Source organism: Stegodyphus dumicola, chromosome 10 (assembly GCF_044657685.1).
Source record: "Stegodyphus dumicola isolate Sdum_Otavi_A_Nest chromosome 10, ASM4465768v1".
In the NCBI taxonomy this organism is placed as follows: Eukaryota; Metazoa; Arthropoda; class Arachnida; order Araneae; family Eresidae; genus Stegodyphus; species Stegodyphus dumicola.
The window spans coordinates 182837584-182864346 of record NC_140777.1 but is presented as its reverse complement, the minus strand read 5'-3'; the positions used below and the strand labels follow the sequence as shown (position 1 = coordinate 182864346).

The following is a 26763-nucleotide window of genomic DNA, read 5'->3' as shown; positions in this document are numbered from 1 at the left end:
TTTCTTTTAAATGGCGCCCGGGAGTTTTTTAGGGGACCCAATCACCAAATCCTGGCTGTGGATAATCACCATCCACCACCCTTTTAGTTCGGGCACCACTGTAGAGACATTACGAATTTTTGGAAGCAGGAAAGATGGGAAATGAGCACCACCTTCGGCGGGAATCGAACCACGGACCTCTGGAATACACGCCCAGCATGCAGACCACCACACTACGAAGGCTTCCTAAGTAGGCGGGACAAATACCTTATAAGGTTGTCTACATCAGGGTTTTCCAACGAGGTTAGTATTGACCTCCTGAAAGTCGAGGAAATTTTAATGGGGCTCATCGATGATCAAGAGGTCGATAGTTAAATATGCACCGTACATTGATTAAATAGAATGTATTAATAAAATGGATAATTAATTTTTTAGTAATATAAAGCTCTATCATAGAGTAAAGAAGAAATTTACGTGAAATTAACGTAAGGGAAAGCATACACTAAAATTAAACAATATATTTTAAAAATCAATAATTTTTTAAATACATAAAATAAGTGGAATATAAAGAAACGAATAATAAATAACCTGAATATAAAAAAAACGAATTGTAAGAAATGCAATAAGTGAATATTGCGCATATATCAATAAGTATGACTTTATATTGCACTTATATCAATAAGTATCTTTTATATTGCACTTATATTAATAAGTGCAATATAAAGAAATGAATTGTAAGAAACACAGTAAAAGAAACACAAAAAACTAAAAACTGGAATAATAAATCAAAATTCTCACGTGTACACCACGATTTCCTTTGTACGGAATATTAAATTACAAGCATTGTTTCCCGCATTTCATTTAAACTTATTTCCTCGAAATTCCTTAGGGATATATTTCTCATTCAATTAATTCATTTCTCACTTCGCGACAAGCCAAAAACACATAAAACCTCAAACTATCTAAATTATAAAATGAAAGATAGAGAAAAACATAAAATTATTGAGAAAATGTTTTAAAATTAAAATTACAGTTTCTACGCAAAAACAAGCCATTCGGCCAGCGGGCAAGAAGGCAGATTTTTCGATGCACAAAACTGAACATTTCCTTTTGCTCCAACGGGGAAATTTTAAATACGTAACAGACGAAATGACAGCGTCAACTGCAAAACTGACGCAGTGAAAGGAAAAGGAACGTTTATATTATAAAGAAAAATGATCGTTTATATTACAAAAGTAAAATGAACCTTTATATTATAAAAAGAATGCGTCGAAACGTTTTCCTTTTTCTCTGTCTGTATTGTCTTATCTTTATCTATTTTCAGATACATTGTGTAAAAATATTTGATAATTGTAAAATTAATAAGAAATATCAAAACTGATAAAATTTTTGGCGACAAACAGTTTAAGAAACTCTGATCTATTTCATATTTTGTCAGACATTAAAGAATAATTTTTTATTAACAAACTCAACGATTTCTAAGCGAGGGATGGCAGCACTAATCGGAAATAAAACAATTTTCATCTCCGGCGCGCGAGACTGGTTATCGGAAATTCTAAAGATAGGCTCCAATTTAAAATTATTTTGCGATATTGCCGTTGAATTGAATTTTATGGTTTAATTGCGAAGAACATGACATTTAATAAATAAATGTAATACACAAAACGTTAAAAAATGCCCCTTTGGGCGTAAAATAAAATCTGAAAGCTTTCGGATTTTGTTTTGTTTTAGAACTTTTTCTGATGCATTAAATTCTGTTTCAGGTTGCATTTATTTTGTATTAGTATCAATGATTTAATGTATCATTACTAAGTTTGTCAGGCTCTTAATTCATTTAACATAATTACGTTCTTCTTGAAAAGAGAAACTAATTACTTAAAACGTGATGAAGTGTTACAGTTAGAGTAGTTTGTTGAAGTTTAACAATAGCTCATTTTTGGCAGTTCTCCAACAGACATAGATAAAAACGTAACGTCGTTTTCTCTCGGGACATAGTAGTTAATTATTTAACGTCAACGATAGTGTCACAATTCTTTATTATCCAGGTCGTTATTAAGTAATAAAAAGAACATACTTGTTCCATCTATCTCTCAAGTAATATTTAATGACTGAATTGCTTTAGAAATCTAATTTTTCTAACTTCAATATTCAACTTGTCATAGTTACCTGTTGTTTATCAATAACTACTTTTCACTTGATGTACTCTAACCGCGACCTTCGAAAATTAAATTATCAGCATCTTTTCATTTCTTTTAATTTAATTCCATAAATTTAATAAAAAAAATCTGATGTGTACACCACATGACTTCCTTGTACGGAATATTAAATACGCAATTTTCTCGCCTTTCCTTCAACGTATCCGACCACGTTCGGAGCACTTTTTTTTCAAAAAAGCAGTATAGCTATACTAGAAACACATTTTCTCATTTATTATCTACAGAGATGAATTATGGAATATCAAAATTTAATATATACTATTACTTTCTTGCCAAAAATATTCAATTTACGTGAAATTTTAAGCAAATTTTGAAACAATTTGAAACATTCTATTATTAAAAAATATTAAAAAGTCATAGAATAATAAATTACATGCTTTTATCTAGGGAATGACTTAGGATTTTAAGGATATCTTAAATAATAAAAAAAAATTCAGAATTTTGAAATTTTTTTTATGAAATTTTCGATAAGTTCACGATGTCATTATTTAAATAACAGGCCCCAATTAAAAAAATATTTAACATATAAATGTTCTGGTATGTCATTCCCTAGATAACTATATATAGATTAAGCATAAGAAGTTTCATAAAAATAAATTAATAATAATTTGATTTATCTTGCACCAAGTGAGCCAATTTTTATAAAAAATAGATTTTGAGAAAAATGCATTTAAAGTTTAAAATGCTATAATTTTATTACTAAATCTTGACCCATATGCCTAAAACTTCCCATATCTGTAGGTTATACCTTCGTTTTGTTCAACTTTATCTGCTTTTCTGTTTATATTCAGCCTATTTGTTGTTTGTGGCAACTTTTACTCTGGGTAGTGAGTGATATTTTGATTTACTTATTCGCTCCACGTCGAGCTTACTAAATCTCTCGACTGCATATTCACCATGTTGCATACCTATAGAATTTAAAATATCCGGTAAGCCTAAAAGCCCTCTGTTAAAGTGTACAACAGCGATATATGCCCCCAAATTTAAGAGTTTGTAATTCCACAATGCCAACCATCGGTATAAGTTTCCAAAAATGTCATTAAAATTTTGTTTGCATTTTGTGTCTTTCTTTATAAGAGCTTCTAGTCGCATAGTTGTATATGCACTCTGAAGAATATTAATTACATTCTTTGACCCAGTCCTTTGGATTTGTTTGCGTACACTCTTCTAACTGATACAACTCACTAATATTTACAAAAATTGTCTGGTCCATCTGGGAACTGACCATGTATAGATAGTTTTGCACTAGAGAAAGTGTGAAAAAAATGTAGCAATTACAGCACTTTTCATCCATTGTTTATGATTCTAACTCCATTTTGAAATTTGTCAATAAAGACATCCATTAGTGAGAGACGTTGGCCCCTCCATTAAGATATTTTTTGTTTTTCCTTCAATTTTCTAACCCTGGGACGGGGCTTTTGCATATGACTTATGCGTTCATATTTGGTGACACTATTTAAATATAAATACCTTTTACGTCGCACATCACTTTCAAAAACATCTCCTGCCGATGAGAAACTATTTAGTTCACTCGATGGGAATTACTTTAATAATATTATTCTCCATTTCCTTCGCAAACCGTTTCATAAATTTGTTCCTTACGCATTTTCGTTTACAAACATGGATTTTTTTATCACCCTTTATTAACTATTTACACCCTTTATTAACTCGAATGTTATTAAAATTAATTAAAGACTAAGATCAATCTAATTGCAGGATGCAATGTTTCGAATCAAATCAAACATATGCTAGCGAGGACATAACGCTTTCAACAGGTAATTAATAAAAATATTGCATTTTATTGGAAATAATTTCATGTTGCTGCACAAATTACAGATAAGATTCTATTAATTCCCTCTCTTTAAAAGTCCTTACATTACATTTCAAATGTAAAAAATTATTTATGTCCATTTCTAGCTCTTTTCAACCCTTTGAATGCGCACTTTCGGTGATTTAAATGCCCATTTCAGGTTTTTGTGTCTTTATGAAATCCTTAATACCTCGGTTTCTAATTAAAAGCAGACCACTTTTAGGACTCCAATGAACGAATAAAAGAAAAATCGTCATTTTTTGCCCAAATTGGCCTTTTCAACGTGCTCGGATACCAAACATATTGAATTAACAGTTAACGAATATTGAATTAAATCTCTTTCGTCGATAGCGCATAAACCACAATAGAATAAATGCACTCTTTAAAGTTCACTATATTTATTTAGCACAACGACAGTTCGGCGCTAGGTTCACTTAACAGCGTTACATCTCATTCATTTTAGAAGTCAGAACGCACAAAAAATTATATCGCATGAAGAATTACCATATGTTTTACACTATAATAAATCTAAAACGATGTATAAAAGAAATTAAATAAAAAAGAAAGAGATATTCACGGACGATTCACCGCCGCTTAGTTAATGCGCATGCGTTACTCGTTAATTCAGTTCGCACTTCGCAGCAAGGCAAAAATTCATAAAAATTCAAAATATTTTCATTAAATATTGAAAGATATAGAAAAACATAAAACATCAAGTACAGTTAAAACAATTAAAATTACAGTTTCTACGCAAAAACAAGCTAATGGCTTAAATGATAATTCCGTAATGAAGTAAGCGTAATTTAATTCACAATGATAAAAAAAGAAGTTACGTTTTTGTTGCAAAGCTTAGTTTCTCTAGATTGGAAACGAATCCACTATTCTGCTAAGTTTCAAATGTAAACAAATATGGCTGTGATGCCAAACAAAAATTAGGCTTAGTAGCACTTAAAAAACTTTTAAATTGCTGATAACTTCTACAAATATTGCACGCAGATTTACTAAAGGCATAAAAGCCTTAACCGGAAGATAAGAACAGAATAATTCTATCATTTTTAAAGTAAAAATTGCACAATTTACAAACACGTAAGTGTAAAGAAAGAGCCGAATAACAGAGGTGATATATATATAGATATACATAGATTTATATACTTTTGGTGCGGCCGATTGAAACCAAAAGGTGCACATCTACATGTTATAGCAGTTCTATATGCAAAATTTCAACATTGTGAGGCTAATCGTTTTTGAGTTATGAGAGATACGTACGTACATACGCACAGACGCCCCAAAATTCACTTCAGAATTCATTTTAAATCAGTTTTATAATTTTTTTGGGGGGAAAAGAGTCTTTTATTCTGTCCTCACGTACAGATGTCAGGCAAAAGCATCGTTAAATTGCATTCAATAGCAGTGAAAATGGATATTTGCGTTGAAATATAATGCCTGAAAATTTTCTCGATTACAAAATGGAAGTACTTCGTACAAAGAAGTAAAAAAGAGAGAAACTACGCAAGGAAGAACAGTATTATTTTTTAAGAAACAGAAAGCAGTGCAAGAAATTATCCTTGTTAAGAAAACGGAAAATGTACAGCTAAAAAATGACTAATTATATATAAAGTACCGTATACTAATTTAATTAGACATTTATTTTCGTTTCTGAATCTTTTTGCATCTTGAACGTTGAATCTTGAATGTCAAAAGAAAATGGGAAAGATACGTGATAGTATAATGTGCATAAACGAACAGCAGCGTTGGAAAAATAACAAAATAGTAACACATTAATATATTTTATGCGTCAAAAAATATTTTTCAGAAATTTCTTTGGAAGACATCCATTCGAATTGTGACTGTTCGAGTGTAAACATCTCGAAAGAAAATAACATTCTGCTGTCAAAGATTCAAAAACTGTCCTTTGGTTGTATACATCTGGAATAAAAAAAAGGAAGGGGTAACGTAAAAATGTTTCAGTTCGATGATTTCTTAAAAAAATTGATGTTTTTATAAATCTTAAAATTTACTGGGGCATAATTTCCATTGACAGTTTTTATGGAATTTTGTATATATTCATGTTTATTCGAATATATTTCCCGGAAATAAAATGCATAAAAAATAAAATCCGAAAACTTTCAGATTTTACATTACGCCCAAAGGGAATTTTTTTAATGTTTTCTGTGCTACTTTTATTTATTAAATATCATGTTCTTCGCACTTAAACCATTAAATTCAGCTCAAGAGCAATATCGAAAAATAATTTTAAAATGAGCATATCGTTAAAATTTCCAATTTCCTTCTTACGCGCTGGGGAAATTTTTTTTTTTTTTTTTTTTGTTTTTTTTTTTTTTTTTTTTTTTTTTGTTGTTGTTCCGTACAGTGTTGTCATGCCTCGCTGTGATATCGTTGAGTTTAACGAATTTTTGATTAACAAAGTGTTACAAAATATGAAATTGATTATAAAACAAATTTCAAATTCAAAATTCGTGCTTCGAGATATCCATATTTCGTGGAAGATTACGTTTTTCAAAACTGTATGATTATAGGTACCGTTGTTTTATCACAATGCGAGAAACATACATACAGTTATGCAGATTTTTCATTATTTAATTTCTATAATTATAACAGGGCTGTAATATTTGGTGGCAACAATTTGAAAAGTGAACCGATATTTGTAGTGAACAAACGCAAATTGAATAAACGAAATTAATAGCCTGTTAGGGCTAAAAATTCAGCAGAACTGTAATTTTGAAACATAAAAATTCAAACGTATCTCAAAACGCATAAATACAATGTTAATTTCATTCAGTTATGCGCATAGCTGAGCTCTTAAAAGGTACTTTCACAAAGTAAGTTTAGTAAAAATATTCAAATTTGTGCTTTTAGAATCTTTGTCATTACCTGCAAATACGCAACAAGGGAAAAAAAAATGTTTTTGACATGTAGAAATAAAGAATCCGAAATGCCTCGAATACCGCAAAATGATCGGAATAAAGTTTTCAAATCAACTGCCAATTTAATTAAATACAATGTTTAGAAATGATTTTCATTTCTCTGAACAATTCAGTCACTATGTACTTAAGGAGAGAAATGTCTTCGTGGAGAACTTTCTCAAAGAAATTGACTCGCATTTAAATGCAGCCAGACATTGTCGGAAAAGTACTGGTGCGTTCTGGACGGGTTCGTGGATTTGGAGTCATTAGCGACAACACTTGAAGAATAAAAACACAGTTTATTTGCCAGTATTACTCAGGGACAGTTGAAAAAAGGGTTTACAGTCGTCAAAAAACTATTACAAGCACAACGTTGATGCAATCAGTAGTGAGCCTTATCAGGCTACGACGGTGAAGACAGCTTCACAGCAAAGCACTAAAGTACAGCTCCCGACTTCGTTCAATCGTTGTCGGAACTCCCCGTACGCTTGAAACTCGCCACGCTACAACTCGCTATGCACTCGACGACCAACTCGACACTAGACTACGAGACACTCGAGATCGACTAAGAGACTCTGACAAGACACACTGCTGCTACGCGTATAGGCAGGGTTTATATAGCTTTTGGCCTGTGTTTGAGAATATTCTGGGCGAAACCGGTAAGAACTCGTTCTAGAAGGTTCTCCATCCGTTAATTTCATATATCCAATTTTGTTGCCAAATGGAAGATTTCGCGGCAAATCTGGCAAACCTGCCTCTCCTTGCGATTTATGGCAACCCTAAACCCGCCTTACGGGGAAGCTATCTTACCGCAGCTGGTAATTTCTTAATAGTACTTTGAACTACAGTATTCTGCTATTTTATGCAGTCGGTTACTGGTTGATTACTATTTAGAAATAAGAGATTTTAAAGCGAGTTAAAGAGAAAAATAATGAAACCATTTAAGTTTTAATTTAAAATAATATCTTATTCTTGAAAAAGAGCGGGATAAAGACCATCTCTTAAATTCTTCTTAGCCAGGTCAATAGAAGTGTAATGATTCCGAGAAACTGTTAAAAGCTCGCCAAAGGAACAGAGTTCCGAATATCGGCTTGGCTTGGTTTGGTTTGGTTTGGTTTAATTTATGGCAAAACACTCGAGAACTATCTGTCTTAGGGTAGGAATGCTTCCGTGGAGGACTTTCTAAGGGAAATAACTCGCATACACTTTACACATGGGGAAAACCATTAAACCGCCCATGCAGGCAGCCCGTTTGCCGGGATTTGAACCTCAGACCGAACTCTCAGTGTTCAGTGACTTTACCGCTCGGCTACTGGTGAGCCCGAATATCGGTGGTACAGGCACATGAGCGCTTTTGCCTAGCGCTGCTGGTTTCTATACAATAGATTCAAAAGCCATTTACCACTTTAAGGTAAATGAGAGGGGTGATCCTACCTATTCACATGCATCATAATAACAAGTTTGCACCTGAGAAGTTCAAGACTAGAACAAGGTGTGAATGCGTGCGTCAAATGCGCAATTAGTAATAGCCATATGAAGAAGCGTACAACCCAAATAATGGATATTCTGGCATGACGGAGGTATAGAACTCTGCAACACAGAGCGATGCCACCCAAATCCAGCATCTCAAGCACCAAAATGGTACCTTGGGCCTCAGGAAAGACATGGAGCTATTCTTCGCCGTGGCCGTTTCACCGTAGGGACGTTTCGTCATCAAGACATATTTTTATTTACACGACTGTATTATATCTTGCCGTATTTTATTAAGTTGATTAAATAAATAACTATGTTTAATTTAACAATTTAATTTAATTTAATAAACACTTTATATAAAATAATATATAAAATGTTTTTGTGTCCAGTTTTATACAAATACACCGTTACACACGACCTATTAGTTTTTAGAGAGAAATGTGCTGACAAGATTCGAAAGTAATTCCTTTTTCCATTCAGATTTCATAAAAACGTGAATTTCCTGCTTGCATGAGTGATTTCTCTGAACTAGCCGATTAAAATTTCAAGAAAGTTTGGCGAATTATGCAAATACTATACCCGCATAATTTTAAAATCGTAATATAACTTCTGTTATATTAGAAGTTTGGCCCCAGCTCTCTTTGATACTGACATAAGTTTCCAACTCAGTGTGAGTGAAATTTCTTTATATCTCATACTTCTAAATAACTATATATATATATATAACAAAAGATAAAAGGTAAACAGAATTATTAAAAGAAATAAATTTAATACGAGTATAATACGGCAAGATATAACACAGTCATTCAAAGAAAAATATATCTTGACGGCGAACGAAAGGGCCACAGTGAAATGGCGACGGCGAAAAGTTCTAGACCTCCTCTTCCCTACGAACGCGTTGAAACTCTGGATAGCTAGCGTAAGGGGCCTTAATCTACTTACTCAGGGTAAGTAATAGGTGGCCCCTGGACTTATACGTAACGTACGCTAACCTACCATTTTCAGGGACAATAGAGCCACGTAGCTCTGATTCGCCATCTGTGCGACTGCAGAATGATTTGGCGATTTGTTTTGTGCCATCTGTGCTAACAGATGGAACAAAACAACTGCAACAACAGTTGTAAGAAAGCTAATGACAAGGTCGCCACATAGATGAACACTCACGTATAAAGAATTAACAACACTGTTCAAGTGGAAGCACATGACGAAGATATCATAGCCTCCACGACCACAGTGCCACGGCCTTACGTCCCACAGTACAACAAACGGACGTTTCCATGGACTAGGGCCGCAGCCAGCTAACCTAGTGATCAAGCACATCCAACGCATATCGTTCTTGGCCATGCCCACAACGGGTGCTCAAAATCTCCAGTCCTAAAATTAATGAAAATTTAATTAAAGCAAATACTGTATAAGGTATTCTCCCACCTTCTTAACGTGCCTTCGTGGTGTAGTGGTTCTGCACGCTAGGCCGGTATTCAAGAGGACAGTGGTTCAATTCCCAACGAAGGCATTTGCTAATTATTCATCCTGCCTGCTTTCAAAAATGCGTAATGTCTCTACAGTGGCGACCGGACTAAAAGTGTGGTGGATGAGGATGTCTCCCCACCCATGGTTTGGTGATTGGGTCCCCTAAAAACCCCAGTCGCACTTTGAAAGGGGAGCATGTAAAGTATTTCTCCCATCTTCTTAGCGTGCCTTCGTGGTGTAGTGGCTCTGCACGCTGATCCGGTATTCCAGAGGTCCGTGGTTCGATTCCCGTTTGCTAATTTTTCATCTTGTCTGCTTCCAAAAATACCTAATGTCTCTACAACTGAATAACTTTTAAAAGACTGTTTAATTTGATGAAAGGGAAAGAGAAAACGATGATTGATCATGGGAATCTAGCAACACTGGTGATTTATAAAACGATATGATTGATTATAAGCATTAATGCTTATAAAAAGCGATTATTTTGAGTGATCGCATTGAATGATATCAAAAGAGAATGTGATTGGAAAAAAGGAAAAACGAAAGTAAAAGTAATATCCTAAAGGATCAGTCACATTCGTTGATAAAAAGAGCATTATCGTGTCTGGTTGATTGAGTAATCCGATGATAAATGCATCTTAGGATGAATTTCGTTCAAATCGGGGATAAGGGAAGCTTATATCTGAGTCTTAGAAAAGCCTGGCAAAAGAGTGTTATTGTAATAATTGAATGAGCGATGTCAGTGAAAACTGGAAGCTGCATTGATGGAGCGAAAGTGAGAATAAAACAGTCACTGCGGGAAATTAATCACAGAAATATCGTATCTTCAAAATTCAGTTTGCGAAGATCAGATGATGAGACATGATGCTGAATAAACTAAAACATCGTATAGCTAAGCTATCAAATAAAAAAGTAATTTCTGATTTAACATTAATTCTTGATATTCAGTGGAATCGCTAAATTTGAAAGAGGTTTGTATTGCTAATCTTGAAAGACTGTTAATAAAAATAATATTACAAAATCTGATGTGTACACCACATGACTTCCTTGCACGGAATATTAAATTACACGCATTTTTTTCTTGCATCTCCTTTAAACTCATTGGATTGAATTAAATCTACTTCGCCGACAGCGCTTAAACCACAATAGAACAAATGCATTCCTTAAAATTAACTCTATATGTTTACCATAGAGACACTCTGGCGCTAGGTTCACTTAACAGTGTTATATTTCGTTCATATTATAACTCAGAAAGCACAAAATTTATATCATTTAAAGAATTATCGAATCGTTGCCACAAGTTTTGTTCAAATACTATAATAAAGCTAGAATCATGTATAAAAGAAATTAAGCAAACAAAACAAAAACGAAACAGTTTTTCACAGACGACTGAGTATTTCTCATTCAATTAATTCAGTTCTCCTTTCGCGACAAATACATAAAAACATAAAAACTCAAAATATCTGTATTAAAAATTACGAAGTAAATCTTCAACACATATTTCCTCGAAAAAAGTCCAGAAAGAATTAAGCATGATTTAATTCGCAGTAATAAATGAAGGCGTTATCTTTGTTGTTGCGAAGCTCAGTTTCTCTAGATTGGCGAAAAATCTACTATCCTGCTGTTTCAAATGTAAGCAAGCAATGGCCGCCATCAAAAAAATTATTAGGCTTTGCGGTACTTAAACAACTTTAAAATTGTTGATAATTCTAAAAATATTGTATACAGATTTACTAAAGGCATAAAAACCTTAACCGGAAGATAAGAACAATATAATTCAATCATTTTTAAAGCAAAAATTGTACAATTTACAAACATATAAGAGTAAAGAAACTGAGATCACTGAGCCGGGTAACAGAGTGGATACATATATAAATATATATATATATATACGTTTGGTGCGGCCGATTGCAACCAAAATACGAGGTGCACATCTACATGTTATATCAGACCTATATACAAAATTTCAACGTTCTGAAGCTACTGGTTTTTGAGTTATGCGAGATACGTACGTACGTACAAACATTTGTACAGACGCCACGAAAAATTCTCTTCAGAATTCATTTTAAAGCAGTTTTACAATTTTTTTTGGAAGAAAAGAGTATTTCATTCTGTCCTTACGTACAGATATTACGCAAAAACATCGTTAAATTGCATTCGATAGCCGTCAAAATGGATATTTTCGTTGAAATATGCTGCCTGAAACTTTTCCCGATTACAATACTCCCTTTTTACTTCGTACAAAGAAGTAAAAATTTATTAGCCCAAAACCCTGAATATTTTAATATTTTGAATATTTCACATTGTTGTCACCAAATATTATCGCCCTGTAATATTATATTTAAAGAAATTAAATAATGAAGAATCTGCATCAATGTATGTGTGTTTCTCCTATTGTGATAAATTAACGGTACCTAGAGCCATCCAATTTCGAATGACGTAATCCTCCTGCGAATATGGACATCTTTAAGCCCATATTTGAAATTTGGAGTTTGTTTTATGATCGATTTCGTATTTTGTAAAACTTTAACGAATTTTTCATTAACAAACTTAAGGATTTCAAAGCAAGCCATGGCAACGCTGTAGAGCAGGGTTTCTTAAACTGTTTTCAGTAGCGAATCCTTTCTATCACTAAGATGTTTTTGTGCCCCCAAGGAACCCATAATATTTACAAAAAATTTGTGGAACTCTCCCCCTGCTAAGTAACAGACGAAATGACCGCGTCATGTGCAAAGCAAGAAAATAAACGTTTATATTATAAAAAGAATACGTCGAAGCGTTTTCGTTTTTTTCTTTGTTTGTATTGTCTTATCATTATCTATTTTCAGATACAGTGTGTAGAAGTATTTGGTAATTGTAAAATTATAATAAGTTAAAAAAATATCAAAACTTCTAACATTTTTGGTGCCCCCTGCTGCAAGTCCCGACCCACAGTTTAAAAACCCTGTTGTAGAGGAAAGACATTTTTTATCTCCAGCGCGCGAGACTGTGTATCGGAAATTCTAAAGATAAGTTCTTTTGAAATTATTTTTACGATATTGCTCTTGAACTAAATATTATGGCTTACGTGCGAGAACATGATATTTAATTATAACACTCAAAATGTTAAAAAAAAAAAAAAATAAAAAAAAAAAAAATAAAACGCGAATTTGGATGTAATTTAAAATCTGAAACATTTCAGATTTTTTTAATGATGAATTTTTTTAATTGATGAAATAGATTCAAATCGATAATCCTCTCTCATTATATTAGCAACAATGACACGCAGCGATTCTTGTTGATATATCCCTGTTGCCATTGTTGCCGATATCGGCAGTGTTACAACTCGGAAAAATGAGGACGATCATTTTGTGCAGTTTTTAAATTTAATCTTTCTCTTGAATACTGAACGTTCATCGAGAGATGGCAACGGGAAGTTGGTTAATTTCTTTATTAGGGTAATTCATATTTGTATTAAAGGATATTGCTTAGTTCATTGTAATTTTGTTACATGTAATACATTTTTATTATTTTTTTTTATAAAGTTCTTCTGCAAAGTAAAATTCTGTGCAGTTTTTAAATTTAATGTTCGGCATTTCCCATGCCCTTTAGGCATTTTCCTGATACATTTAAAAGCCAGACAGAGGCTGGCCGTAAAATAAGAAACATAAATAATAAATAATACGTAAAATAAGGCCGTAAAAAAAGCTGGTAGTATAAAATAAGAAACAATATATGTACCTTGTAATAATATATGTACGAAACAATAACCCGCACCACGCAGCTTCAACTTACACAGCTGAAACAAGAACAAACATATTGGAAGCCGTAAAAGTGGCTTTTGATCATTCGAATATGATTAAACGGTGCGAGAGTTGCTGCTTATTGTGAAGGACTTTCTCTGAGAAACTGGCTCTTGTTAACCTTAACCGTACCTTACGCAAATTTGGAAAGAAACGCGGCAAACAAACTCAGATGAGGACGAATTATTGCTCACCATATTTTTAGTCGCTCACTACGATGCAGGATTCGAGATCCAAATTTTCGATCGCCACTTGGATGCGCCATTATTTACATAGCGAAAGTGTACTTTGCGCTGTCCGAAAACACAAGTCTATATAGAAGGCGAAAATTCCAGACGCACTTGCGTTTTTTGCTGCCGTATATCACAAAGATATTTTGGCAGTTTCAGTTACTTCTATTATTCATATGAGATGCCTGTATTTTATGTCATTAAATTAATCAAATTTATAAAAACTATCCCTATTATGGACTAAAATAATCCATTAGTGAAGTTTTACTTTATATTTCAAGCGAAAACTCTAATATTTAAAGTGAAATTGCATTTAGAGGTACACCGTGTTTGAAAAAGAATACACGTATTACAAAGTGTTATTTTGTCCAAACTATCGATCACTGTGCCTCGGCTCGGCTATTGGCGAAACGAATACATAGTCTAGTTTATATTAATAACCGCTAGATGCCAGCTGTCTTCCGTTTCGAGTGGTAACCGTCACATGTTTAAAAATGGCTACTCCGAAGCAGAAATCATTTTGTGTTCTCGAGTTTGACACGCTGCGACTTCTTCCTGTGGGGTTTCATTAAAGACAACGTTTATGTACCACCACTCCCACAGAACCTTAAAGAGGTGAAGAACCGGATCCGTACTGTCATAACATGAGTGAGGATGGACATGCCTGCCCGATTAGGGGAGGAATTTGAGTATCGATGTGATATTGTTCGTGTCGCTGATGGAGGACATATTGAACATCTGTAACATATGTAATCTGAACTTGGGAGGTTCGTACATATGTGTGTAAAGTTTCATATTCTCATGTCGTACAGTTTAATAAATATATACATTCGAAATACGTTTATTCTTTTTGAAACACGCTGTATTATTTAAAAATCCCCGTTAGGCAATTAAATCGGAAGAAATTAGAAGGGTTGTAATTATCTGATTCTGATAGGACTAATGTCCTAACATTTTCTAAGCATTTTAAAACATGGGTTCTGAACCGAGGAAAATTTCATTTTTTTTTCCGATTGAGTGGGAATGTGACCAGCTTTTTATTTAACTGTTAAGAATCCAGTTTTAGTTTATGAATATGAAAAACAACTTTATTAAAATTTTGATATTTATCAGCACTTTTTAACTTTTTCTTGTTTAATTTATAAATATTAAAAAATTATCTAAATAAATATTACATATTTATTTTTCGAGTTTTGAAAAGGAAGGTTTCGTTTATTTGATTATTACCATAGTGTTTTACCAAACACTCCGGAACAATCTGCCTAAGTGAACGGATGCCTTCGAGGAGGACGTGTAAAGCAACTGGCTAGTATACACGTTGCACATAGGAAAACCTTCGAAAACGACCATGCAGCCAGCCCGTTCGTCGGGATTCGAACCCCGAACCGAACTACTCCTATCCAGCGACTTTACCCCTCCACCTTGGGTAGCCTTACAAGGGTGGGGGGGGATTACCTTCTAGCAATAGTGAAAGGTGCACACGGGGAAAAAAGTTTGAAAGTCATTGTTCTAAAAACTAGTTTTTCCATCCAGCGGAAGATGCAAATTTCAAGAGATTAAGGATGATAAAATCACAGCGCTTTCTGAAAAATTAGTCAAGATTTTAGAAAGAAAAAAAATAATGATATCACGAAACACACACACACACCTAAGTATACAAGGCATTTAGCGTCTTGTTACAATTGCTTCAAAATTTTATTATTTTTAAAGAGAAGCATGCTGTTAGCCTTTCACATTTTAAAATAGAATACTGATCCTGTAGAAAAAGGGGTTATTAATTTCGTTTTGCCATTTTGCGTTGACAGCGTATCACTTTTTAAATTGTTGGCCAACTAATATTATATTATCGTCCTCTGTTAAATTAAATAATGAAGAATCTGCATAAATGTATGTATGTCTCCTGCTTTGTGCTAAAACAACGGTACGTAGAGCCATCAAAATTTGAATAACGTAGTCTTCCAAAGTATTTGGGCATATGAAAAACCGAATTTGGAATTTGTTGTATTATGGATTTCAAATTTTGTAACACTTTAATGAATTTTGGAAACAATTTTTTTTCGTGCATTACTAGCTTTGAAATCGTTGAGTTTCTTGATCAAAATTCATAAATGCTTTACAAAATATAAAATAGATAAAAAATAAATTCCAAATTAGGCTTCCAGATGCCCATGGTCGGGTTGAGGATTACGTTATTCAGAACTGGATGGCTCTGAGTACCGTCGTTTTATCAATATGCGAGAAACACACCTACATCTATGCAGATTTTTCATTACTTAATTTATTTAAATATAATACAGGGCTGTAATATTAGGTGGCTACAGTTTGAAAAGTGATACGCCGTTTACAGTGATTCAGCGCAAAATGGCAAAACGAAATTAATAGCTCTTCTGGGATAACGCCTTCTGGGATAAAAAAATAAACAAGTAACATAAAATCTGATCAATGACCAGATACAGAAAAGGTAGTTTAATCTTCAATATTATTTTGAGTTCACGTTCGCTGCATATAAATTTTTATTTTCCTCATACGTAACATAGAAAGAACATGTACAAATCCTTATATTGTTCCAGTTTGTATTGTATTATACGTAATGGTATCTAACAAAGCCGGCCAAAATGTTAGCCGTCGAGAAGCTATGGTTAGTTAGTTAGAAATTTCAAATGTAACTCTCCTCTCATTTACGATTGTAACGTGTGTCGGCATTAGCGCACAGAAAAATCTTGGAAATTTGCAATTCGACTTTTTTTCTTCAGCAATCGTTGCCATGGTTATAAATCATGGTTTGGGCGGAGAAGAAACGACTTTGGAGTACCTATTTAAAAGCAACAGAAGCAACACAATCTGTCTTTATATATTCATATTTAACAACTTTAGTGCACTGTTTCAGGTTCTTTCCTTTTCTGAAAACGGCGGAAAATTTTTGATCTTCATAAAATATATGAATTTTGCACTGAAATTTGAGACTTTCGTAAAATATTTAAATAAAGTTCTTGATGCTTTTAAATGAAAATTTGTAATGTTGATCAAAGTATTTGCATTATTTTTATCAATCGATATCACACATTATTTTCTCTAATTTAAGCCTTTCTGTAGAGTGGTTGTAAAATATAACACCAATAGCATATGCTTAAAATATTGGAGTTACGGCATTCGGAATCATTTTTCAAAGAATGAATCAAAATCGGTTTGACAAAACAAGATTAAATATCTAATTGCTTCAACATTTATTGAAAAATATCGGAAGTACCCAATGCCAGTTAAGTTAGATTGACAGTAATGCATCTAACAACAGAGAGAACGATACCGCTGCAATCCTTCTCTAATAACGATGCAAAAAAATATGATTCATAGTCATAAATTTTTCAGTCTCATGCGATATAGAACTCGCATAAAAAATTTCCATAGAAAAATAAGCTAGTTCTCTCTCATTATATCAGCAACAATGGCACGCAGTTTTGAATGATTTTCGTCCTTCTATTCAAATGGTCGTAAAAAGCTGACGTTTCATCCAATATTTCATCTATATATTCAATTTTAGCCGATCAAAAGTGGCAAAAAATGGATCACAATTGATCAGAAATCAATAAAGCGAACACACAAACAGACGTCCTTCTTTATATGTATAGATTTTGTAAAAGTTACAAGTTTTTGATTAACAAACTCTACGATTTGAAAGAGAGCAGTAGCAACAATTTTCCAAAATAAAGCATTTTTATCTCCAACGCGCGAGACTGTTGCCACTCGGAAAAATGACTGCGAAAATGAGCGTTTTCAAAGTTTTTAATTAATGTTTCGAGTGATTAAAGTCGCTTAAAGATGGAAAGAGTCGAAATGTCTTCCCATGAATTTTTGGACTTCAGAATAATGTATTTAATGTTTGGCAACGCTATTTTTATTTCATCGTGAAACTTAGAAAGAAATATTTTATTAACAAACTCTAGAAGTTGAAAGCGAGCAGTGGCAACAACTTTCAAAATAAAGCAGATTTTCATCTCCAGCGTGCAAGACTGTTGCCACTCGGAAAAATGAGGGCGAAAATGATCGATTTTCCGAGTTTTTAATTAATATCTCTGATTTTAGATACATTTTGTTTGGAAAAATGTGGACGTTGACCTGTTCCAGAAGCCAGAAAAGAATCGTAGAAAGTTTAGTGACGATAGCTATAGTAGTGACTAAGTTATTTAGAGGACAACCAAACACACAGACTTTCTTCTCTATATAAACAGATTGCATTTTCATTTTTAGCTTTATTCTGAAAATCTGTAGATTACACATATCATTGTAAATTGACTTACTTGATCGTAGTCAGGTAGCAACCATCCATCTGTGTTCTGGAAAGAGGAAAAATTAATACTTTAAATTCGCCAAGAAAGAAGATTTCACATAAAATCAAGCACATAGCAGAAATAACAGCAATGAAAACCCTCACATAAAATGCATAAAACAATAAAATAAACATAAAAGAATTAAAATAAATTCAAACACAAACAAAACTAAAACAAAATAGTTTTAAAAGGGAAGAAAAACAAATGATTTTTTTTTTAGCATGTGCAGCTATTTTTATCACCTAAAAAGGGAAATAGTTCATCATTAATTGTGGGAACTCCGAAAAGGGGGTCTTTAAACTTTTAACCCGTGTAATAATTCGTATTATTAATGACGTATGTTTATCTTGCCTTTATAGTGAAAAAGTATTTGCAAAATGAGAAAATGGTAAAATAATCTTTACTTTTGAGCAGGGGAAAAGGGAAACAGAAGAAAAATAAAAAGGACATTTACCAACACTTTTCCTGTTCGTTATTATCCATTTTGCAAAACGTCAGAGATGCAAATGTTAGGAAATTAAATCTTTTCATTACAATGATTAGAAAGTAAGCATAAGGTACACATAAGTATGTGAATTTACTTTGTTTATTTTATACTAGCGGAAGTACCCGATGGCAGTTAAGTTACATTCAGAGTAATGCATCTAACAACAGAGAGAACGACACCGCTGTAATCCTTCTCTAATAACGATGCAAAAAATAGTCACAGATTTTCTTTCTGATGCGGTACAGAACCCACAGAAAAAATTTCGGTAGAAAAATAAGCTAATTCTCTCTCATTATATCAGCAACTATAACACGCAGTTTTTAATGCTTTTCGTCTTTCTAATGAAAGGGTCGTAAAAGCTCAAGTTCATTCCAATATTTCACCTTTTCACCTTTATTCAATTTTAAGTCGACTCAATGTGGCAAAAAATGGATCATTATTGATCAGAAATCAATAACGCGAACAAACAAACACACAAATAGACATTCTTCTTTATATGTATGGTTTTGTAAAACTTACAAATTTTCGATTAACAAATAGCTACCATTTCTTTTGTGTGGAAAAAGTGGACTTTGGCGTTTTCCACCACCCAGAAATGAATGATAGAAAGTTTGGTGACGATAGCTATATAGTAGCGACTGAGTTATTAGCGAACAAACACACACATTTTCTTCTTTATATATATATATATAGATAGATATATAAATTATCCACTGTCTATGTCATGAAACAAGAAACAAATGTGACTGGAATAAATTAGCAGTATCGATAAAGTGAACTCATGATGACACAAAATACACAGCCGCGGTTTGATGTAAAGGAAATTCTTTCTTATATTCCTCCAAACTACTTCATGGCACAAATTATTAAAAATATTATCTGGTATTAACAGTTATTCTTTCCTTTACGCTCGAATAACGAAGCGGTTTATGAAGTGAATTTTCTTTGCGCTCGTTCCTGCAAAATTTAGTGGGCAGTAAATCTGTAAGTTGTGTAATAGAAACTTGCAACGGAGCGTTAAGCGCATGCATTGAGCGTGACGCGTATCATCTAAAAAAGCTCGTTTCATCTTATTTTCCACTGAGGAAAGCGGTTAGTTATATTCTTAAAATATCTAGTGTACTTCATAACCGACTTTCATGAAATAAAGGGATTCGAAGAAAACTATTTCAGTGTATACTCAGCATTTTCCAGTAAATCCTACGAATTTCGAGATAATTTGATACAAATGTCTAATTCCTTAAGAAACATATATTAACATATAAATTAATATAAATCCTTAAGAGTATACCCTGCTGATGCAAACGTTTATCACATGTAATATTTTCCAGCGTCTTTTTAGCCCGAAGGACTTTAGCCTTAAAAGGCTGTTTAACATTTTGTGTCGAAAACTTTAAAAATATGAATCACTTTTAAAATTTCTGCCACCAAATATTACAGCCCTGTGTTACATTTAAACAAATTAAATAATGACGAATCCGCATAAATGTATGTATGTTTCTCGCATTATGATAAAACAACGGTAGCTAGAGCCATCCGATTCTGAATAACGTACGTCTCCACCCGAATATGGGCATCTGAAAGTCCGAATTTGGAATTTAATTATCTATTTCATATTTTTGATTAAGAAACGTAACGATTTCAGAGCGAGAAATGGCGATACTGTAGGAAAAAGAAAGCATTTTTATCTCCAGCGCGCCAGACTCCGTATCGGAAATTCTAAAGATATGCTCTTTTTAAAATTATTTTGCGATATTGCTGTTGAATTGAATTTTATGGTTTAAGGACGAAGAATATGGTATTTAATAAAGAAAGGTAACACACAAAAGGTTAAAAAAATAGCCCCTTTGGGCGTAATGTAAAATCACAAATCTTTCAGATTTTTTATTAATTATAGGTTTTAAAAATCTTTAATTTAAAATAAATTGAAATTTTGAGCATATATTTTGTAAACCGATGTTATACTATGTATAAAATTTCTTGTTGAAAACACAAAAACTTAAAAAGCGAATTTTTGAAGTTCACCATATACGTTTAAACTCAGAAATTGTTTAGATATTCCAAGTATTAAAAGAATATTATCGCATGGCGATGATAATATTCTTTTAATTTTTTTTAAATTAACTATGTTTACTTTTATTGGGAATGTTAAATAATCTTTGTCATGTCTTCTTTCGAGCTGCAATCCTTATACGAATTTAGGAATCACGAAGTTTATTCGCATATTAAAAAAATGGCAAAGCAAATGACAATAAATTATTATATTTTTTAACCTCGAAGTTTCGCTTCTAAGACGACTAGATTAAAAATATGAAACAAAATATAAAAATGAAAAGTTACACTTTCGCAGACGAATTTCAGAGTATTAACAGAACTTTCATGCAATAAAAAAATGCACAGAACCTGATAAAACGATGATTAAAAAACTTTCATATTTTGTTATAAGTAAATAACAAAAAAAAAAAAAAAAAAAAAAAAACGATTTGTGAACATCCTTAAATAGATTGTAAAAGTAACGTTCTAAAGGAGAAGACAAACAAAAAGTAATAATAATGAAAACCGTTCATTAATTTAAAGAACAAAACCAAAAAAACTTAAAATGATCAAAGCAGATTTTTAAATTTTAAAAAACGGAATCTAATACAGGAAACAATTAAGCGCAAGAAAATAAATTGAATTACTATAAATCCAAAAAAAATTATTTTTATTTTTACTCCAAATTATAATAGCTAACTTTATCCAGATTTGTTTTTAAAAAGTTAATTTGTATGGAAAACTAACAAACTGTTTTCATTTCTTTTCAAAACATTTGGTTTCAAGTTTCTTTCATCATTACAGCCTCAGCTTCAAAATCTTGCTTAATTAAAATGCTCCGTTTTCTTTATACTCTTACAGATAAAAATTAGGAAAGAATTTGTAAAATTAATTTAAACTTATCTTCTCTGTCACGCAACGGGTATCTGCATTCAAAATGAAGAATATATTTTTTTTTATCAAACTCATTTAAGAAGCATAAAAACTTACATTTCAGATTAATAATTTATCTTTTCTTTTTAACTTTTATTTTGGAATAATTCATACGCGTTTACCTGTTGTATATTGCATGCCTTTTAATAATTGTTTAAAGATTGGCTGAAACTTTTATTGTTGTTCATGTTGTACCACTTCATAAAATTTTTATTAATCGTATATATATTTATGTAACCGTGAATTTTAAATTACGTGCTTGAAGTAAGAATAAATTACGTGGGTGAAGATAAAGATGCTGGATTAGCTTGTAATTTTTTTTCTTATAATTATTTCGTAAGCTAGGCGGATTTTTGACTCCAGTAACTTATTAATTCTACTAGCCTCTATGCGGCCAGCCTTCGTCTGGCTTTTAAATGTACCGGGAAAATGCCAAAAAGGAAACGCCAAACATTAAATTTAAAAACTGCACAGAATTTTACTCTGCAGAAGAATTTTATCAAAAAAAAAAAAAAAAAAAAAAGATATTTCAATAAATATGTATCATATATAAACAAATTTACAATCAAATAAGCAATATCCCTTAACACAAATATTAATTATCCTAATAAATAACAAATACCCTAATAATTAATAAACATCCCGTTGCAAAATCTTAATAATTCAAATGGTATATAGGAAAATACCCTAATAATTAATAAACATCCCGTTGCAAAATCTTAATAATTCAAATGGTATAACTTTGTTTCCTAAAAAAATCATACAAAACCTTTTATATAAATAAAATTATATATAATTAAAACATAATATAAAAAATCACAGTGAGATAAGCAATAAATATCCTATTTTCAAGAGAAAACAGTCAGCAGTCCAGTATCCAAAGCAATGAATGAAAAACTGTTGCCAAAACCACATTTCTAAAACAAAGAAATGATCATCGAAAAGCAATAACCAATCAAAACTGTGCTTTGTGGATGGCATAATTCAAATTATACAAACCTCTTTTCCATGGGCTAATAAAAAGAGAGAGAGGGAAAAAAAGGGAATTCTTTCTGTTGTGCCTCGCGAGACACATGCGCGTCAGAGTAAGAAAATTGTGATGTGCGTGCTGCGTGTATAATTAATAATATTTTATCTCATGTTTTCGACAGTCAGCAGTCCAGTATACAAAGCATTGAATGAAAAACTGTTGCCAAAACCACATTTCTAAAGGAATGAACTAATCAAAATGATGCGATTTCATCAAAAAAGGTAAAATAAAAAAAATCTGATTCGAATTTTGAAAAATCGCTTCGAGGTGCACTGGCTCTTGTCTAGATGCACCTATGTACCAATTTCTTAGCCTGGGTCTATTAGCCTATGCGCAGCACGAACGAAAGACACACAGACAGACTCTTTCTGTTATTATATGTAGAGATAGAGATAATATTGAAAGAGATTATACACTCCCATAATTATAGTTCATTTTATCATTTTAAAGAGTGTTAAAATACGTATAATATAGCAAAGATGCACTCATTTTCAAGGGTTATTATAGTATGCTTCCAAAAGGGTTCTTTTACATTGTCAAGTGATTTCTATGTCGAATTAAAATGTGAAAAACGAAATTTATAACATCACGAAAAAAGGGGTTTTAAATTATTTGCAGCATAATTCACAATGACTGCGAAAGACTCGTACTGATCAATCCAAAATAAAAAAAAAAAAAAGATTTTCTTTCCATTTATTAACAGTAAAAAAATAGAGTCGCCATTTTTTTCTTTGCATAATTTCTCTGCTGCAATGGGTAATGTTTTTCCCTCTTTGTTAAATAGTAACGGGCAAAAAAGAAGGGACTTCAAAAGACATTTAGTAGTGATCTAATAAATATTCGAGTGGTTCCTCCAACTCGCCAGGCCGATGAAAGATTTGCATTCTGCGGAATTCTACTCAACTTGAATGCTAAATACGTTCCCGAGCTTGTGGAAAACAAACTACAGCAGGCTTGGCAATACATGACTTACGCAATAGATTTAAAAATTGAATTGATTTGCGAGGGAAGCACGCACGGAATAAAAGTATTCATTTCCACGATATGAAGAAAATAAAATTATGAATTAGTGCTATCAAGAGTAATCTGAATAAATCAATCAAAAAAGAAACAAATATCTGAAGGGTTTCAGATTTTAAATTACGTCCAAAGGGGCATTTTTTAACATTTTGTGTGTTACCTTTATTTATTAAATATCATGTTCTTAGCAATTAAACCATAAAATTCAGTTAATAGCAATGTTGTAAAATAATTTTTAAATGAGCCTATCTTTAGAATTTCCGATACACAGTTCCGCGCGGTGGAGATAAAAAGGTTCCCCCCCCCCCGTAGTAGAGTGTTGCCATGGCTCGCTTTGAAATCCTTGAGTTTGTTAATCAAAAATTCGTTAAAGTTTTACAAAACCGGAAATCGATCATAAAACAAATTCTAAATTTCAAATTTGGTCTTCCGCATGCCCATATTCGTAGGAGGATGACGTCATTCAAAATTCGATGGCTCTAGGTACCGTTGTTTTATCACCATGCGAGAAACATACATACATTTATGCAGATTTTTCCTTATTTAATTTCTTCAACTATAATGCAAGACTCTGACATTGGGTGGCAGCAGTTTGAAAAGGGAAACGGACATTTACAGTGATTCAACGCAAAATTGCAAAACGAAAACAATAGTCCTTCAGGAACAAAGCCCCTTTGGACTGATAAACAACAGAAGCGAGCGAAAAGAAAAATTGTGCTTTATCACGCAGCTTTAATAAAATACCAAAGAATTGGGTTTAGAGGAAATGAAGATAAAATAATCATTTAAAGAATACGCATAACCAGAATAACACCCAAATAATTGGCAATTGGCAATTAGAGACACAAATTAGCTAACACAAAATTACAGGAGGATTTATTCGCTCGAGTGACTAATTTGAGCTTTTTCAATTTCGTAATTTTTTGTTTGGCGACCATCTTGTTGACGATGCTACTACATCTGTCCTCTTCTATTGCAGCATAAAAATTAATCTTCTAAGCTTCCTCTTTTTTCAAGAAAATCAAGTACTTTAACCTCCGAACAAAAGATTTTAACTTTCATTACCAAATGTTAGATTTTGTTTCGATAAATCTGCGTTGATTTGCAGGGAAATTCAATGAGCAGAAGGTTTCATTTTATGTACTATTTGATATAAAATTATATTATACTAGCGGAAGTACCCGATGCCAGTTTAGATTGAGCGTAATATATCTAGCAACCAAAGAGAACCATACCGCTGTAATTCTTCTCTAATAACGATGCAACAAATACGATTCATAGTCACACATTTTTCAGTCTCATGCGATATGGAACGCACACAAAAATTTTCCATAGAAAAATAAACTAATTCCCTCTCATTATATCGCAATGGCACGCAGTTTTGGATGGTTTTCGTCTTTCTAATCGAATGGGCGTAAATGCTCGAGTTCTATCCAGTATTTCACCTATATTCAATTTTAGTCGATTAAATGTGGGAAAAAAAAGATCATAATTAATCAGAAATTAATAACACAAAAGAACACACAAACAGACATTATTTATATATATTTCGTAAAACTTATAAATTTTTGGTTAACAAACTCTACGATAATGAAAGAGAGCAGTAGCAACAATTTTCGAAATAAGGTATTTTTATCTCCAACCCAGGAGACTGTTCCCACTCGGAAAAATGAATGTTTTCAGAGTTTTTAATTAACATATCGCCTGATTAAAATCGCACGAAGCTAGGAACAAATGGCTTTCCGCGAATTTTGGGAATCGGGAATAATGTATTTAATATTTGCAATGCTAGTTTTATTTCATTATGAAAGTCAGAAACTTTTTATTAACAAGCTCTACGATTTGAGAGCGAGCAGTGGCAACACTTCTCGAAACAAAACAGACTTTTATCTCCAGCGTGCGAGATGGTTGCCAATCAGAAAACATGAGGGCAAAATTAACCTTTTAATAGTTTTTAAAAAATATTTTTGATTTTAGCTACTTATTTTTTTCTTTTTGTTTGTGCAGATGCCAGTATTTGCAAAAGGATTACGTTATTGAAAATTGCATGGCTCTAGGTACCGTTATTTTATCCCAATGCGAGAAACATCCATACATTTATACAGATTCTTCATTATTTAATTTCTTTAAATCTAATATTATGTGGCAACAATTTGAAAAGTTAACCGATATTTATAGTGAACCGATGCAAAATGCCAAAACGAAATTAATAGTTTTTGTGAGGAAATTGTCCCCTTGGTCTAACAATTCATATATTTATGATTATTATTATTATTAAGTTTACAAATAAAATAATGTTTTCAGAAACAAAATCACAGAATCTGATAGCGCAAACGTTCCATTCGATCACTTCCTTGTTCACGGAGATAAATTATTGATTTGACTAAAGCCAGCTCCCAGTAGGTGGAAAGAGTGAAAAGTCAATAATGTTGGATCGCTAACAACTTCTATTTCGGGATATTTCTCTCTGATGACTTTTAAAGTCCGAAACATAGTGTACTCATGTATTTTGAATGTATCTTGGTCTTGTGTGATATAGCTCTATACCATTGAAAAATTGATGATATATTTTATTAATATTTTTTGGTAATGAATGGTTCTTGATTATTCTGGTTAGTTGCCGGTGCATATATCGGTAGAGAGCCATAATCAGAACCTTGATCCTGACTGACTCTTTAAAATTTCGACTTCCAAGTGTCAATACCTACGGGTAACGGTCAATATGGTAATCGGGGGTATCTCCGCTCTAAATCATTAAATATAACAGATTATAAGCATATCTTCCTTCGTTTCAGCATGACTTCGTGGTGTAACGGTTAGGACACTCGGCGAGTATTCGAGAGGTCCAGGTTCGAGTTCCGGCATGAGCATAGCATATTTTTCACGTCTTCCAGCTACAAAATAATCTAATTTCACTACAGTGGCGCCCGACCTAAAATATATTGGACGATGATTCTTCCCCACCAGGATTTGGCGACTGGGTCCTCTAACCCGCAGTTGCCCTTTAAAAGAGGCAGTATAAAACTTATTTCCTCCCTCCCTTCTGCATA

The 26763-nt window shown here is 32.6% G+C and overlaps 1 protein-coding gene across 8 annotated transcripts in view; it reads right to left on the bottom strand.

Annotated features, from left to right (window-relative positions):
* Window positions 1-26763, bottom strand: part of LOC118193858 (disks large homolog 1-like) — an 816267-nt gene that overhangs the window by 318128 nt on the left and 471376 nt on the right. For 7 of the 8 annotated variants that reach the window (XM_085825973.1, XM_085825976.1, XM_085825974.1 and 4 more), the window contains one exon: window positions 18180-18215. The exons of the other annotated variant lie outside the window; for it this stretch is intronic. In XM_085825973.1, coding sequence (XP_085682099.1) covers window positions 18180-18215 — 36 coding nt within the window. The remainder of the gene's footprint in view (window positions 1-18179; window positions 18216-26763) is intronic. 8 annotated transcript variants of the gene reach the window in all.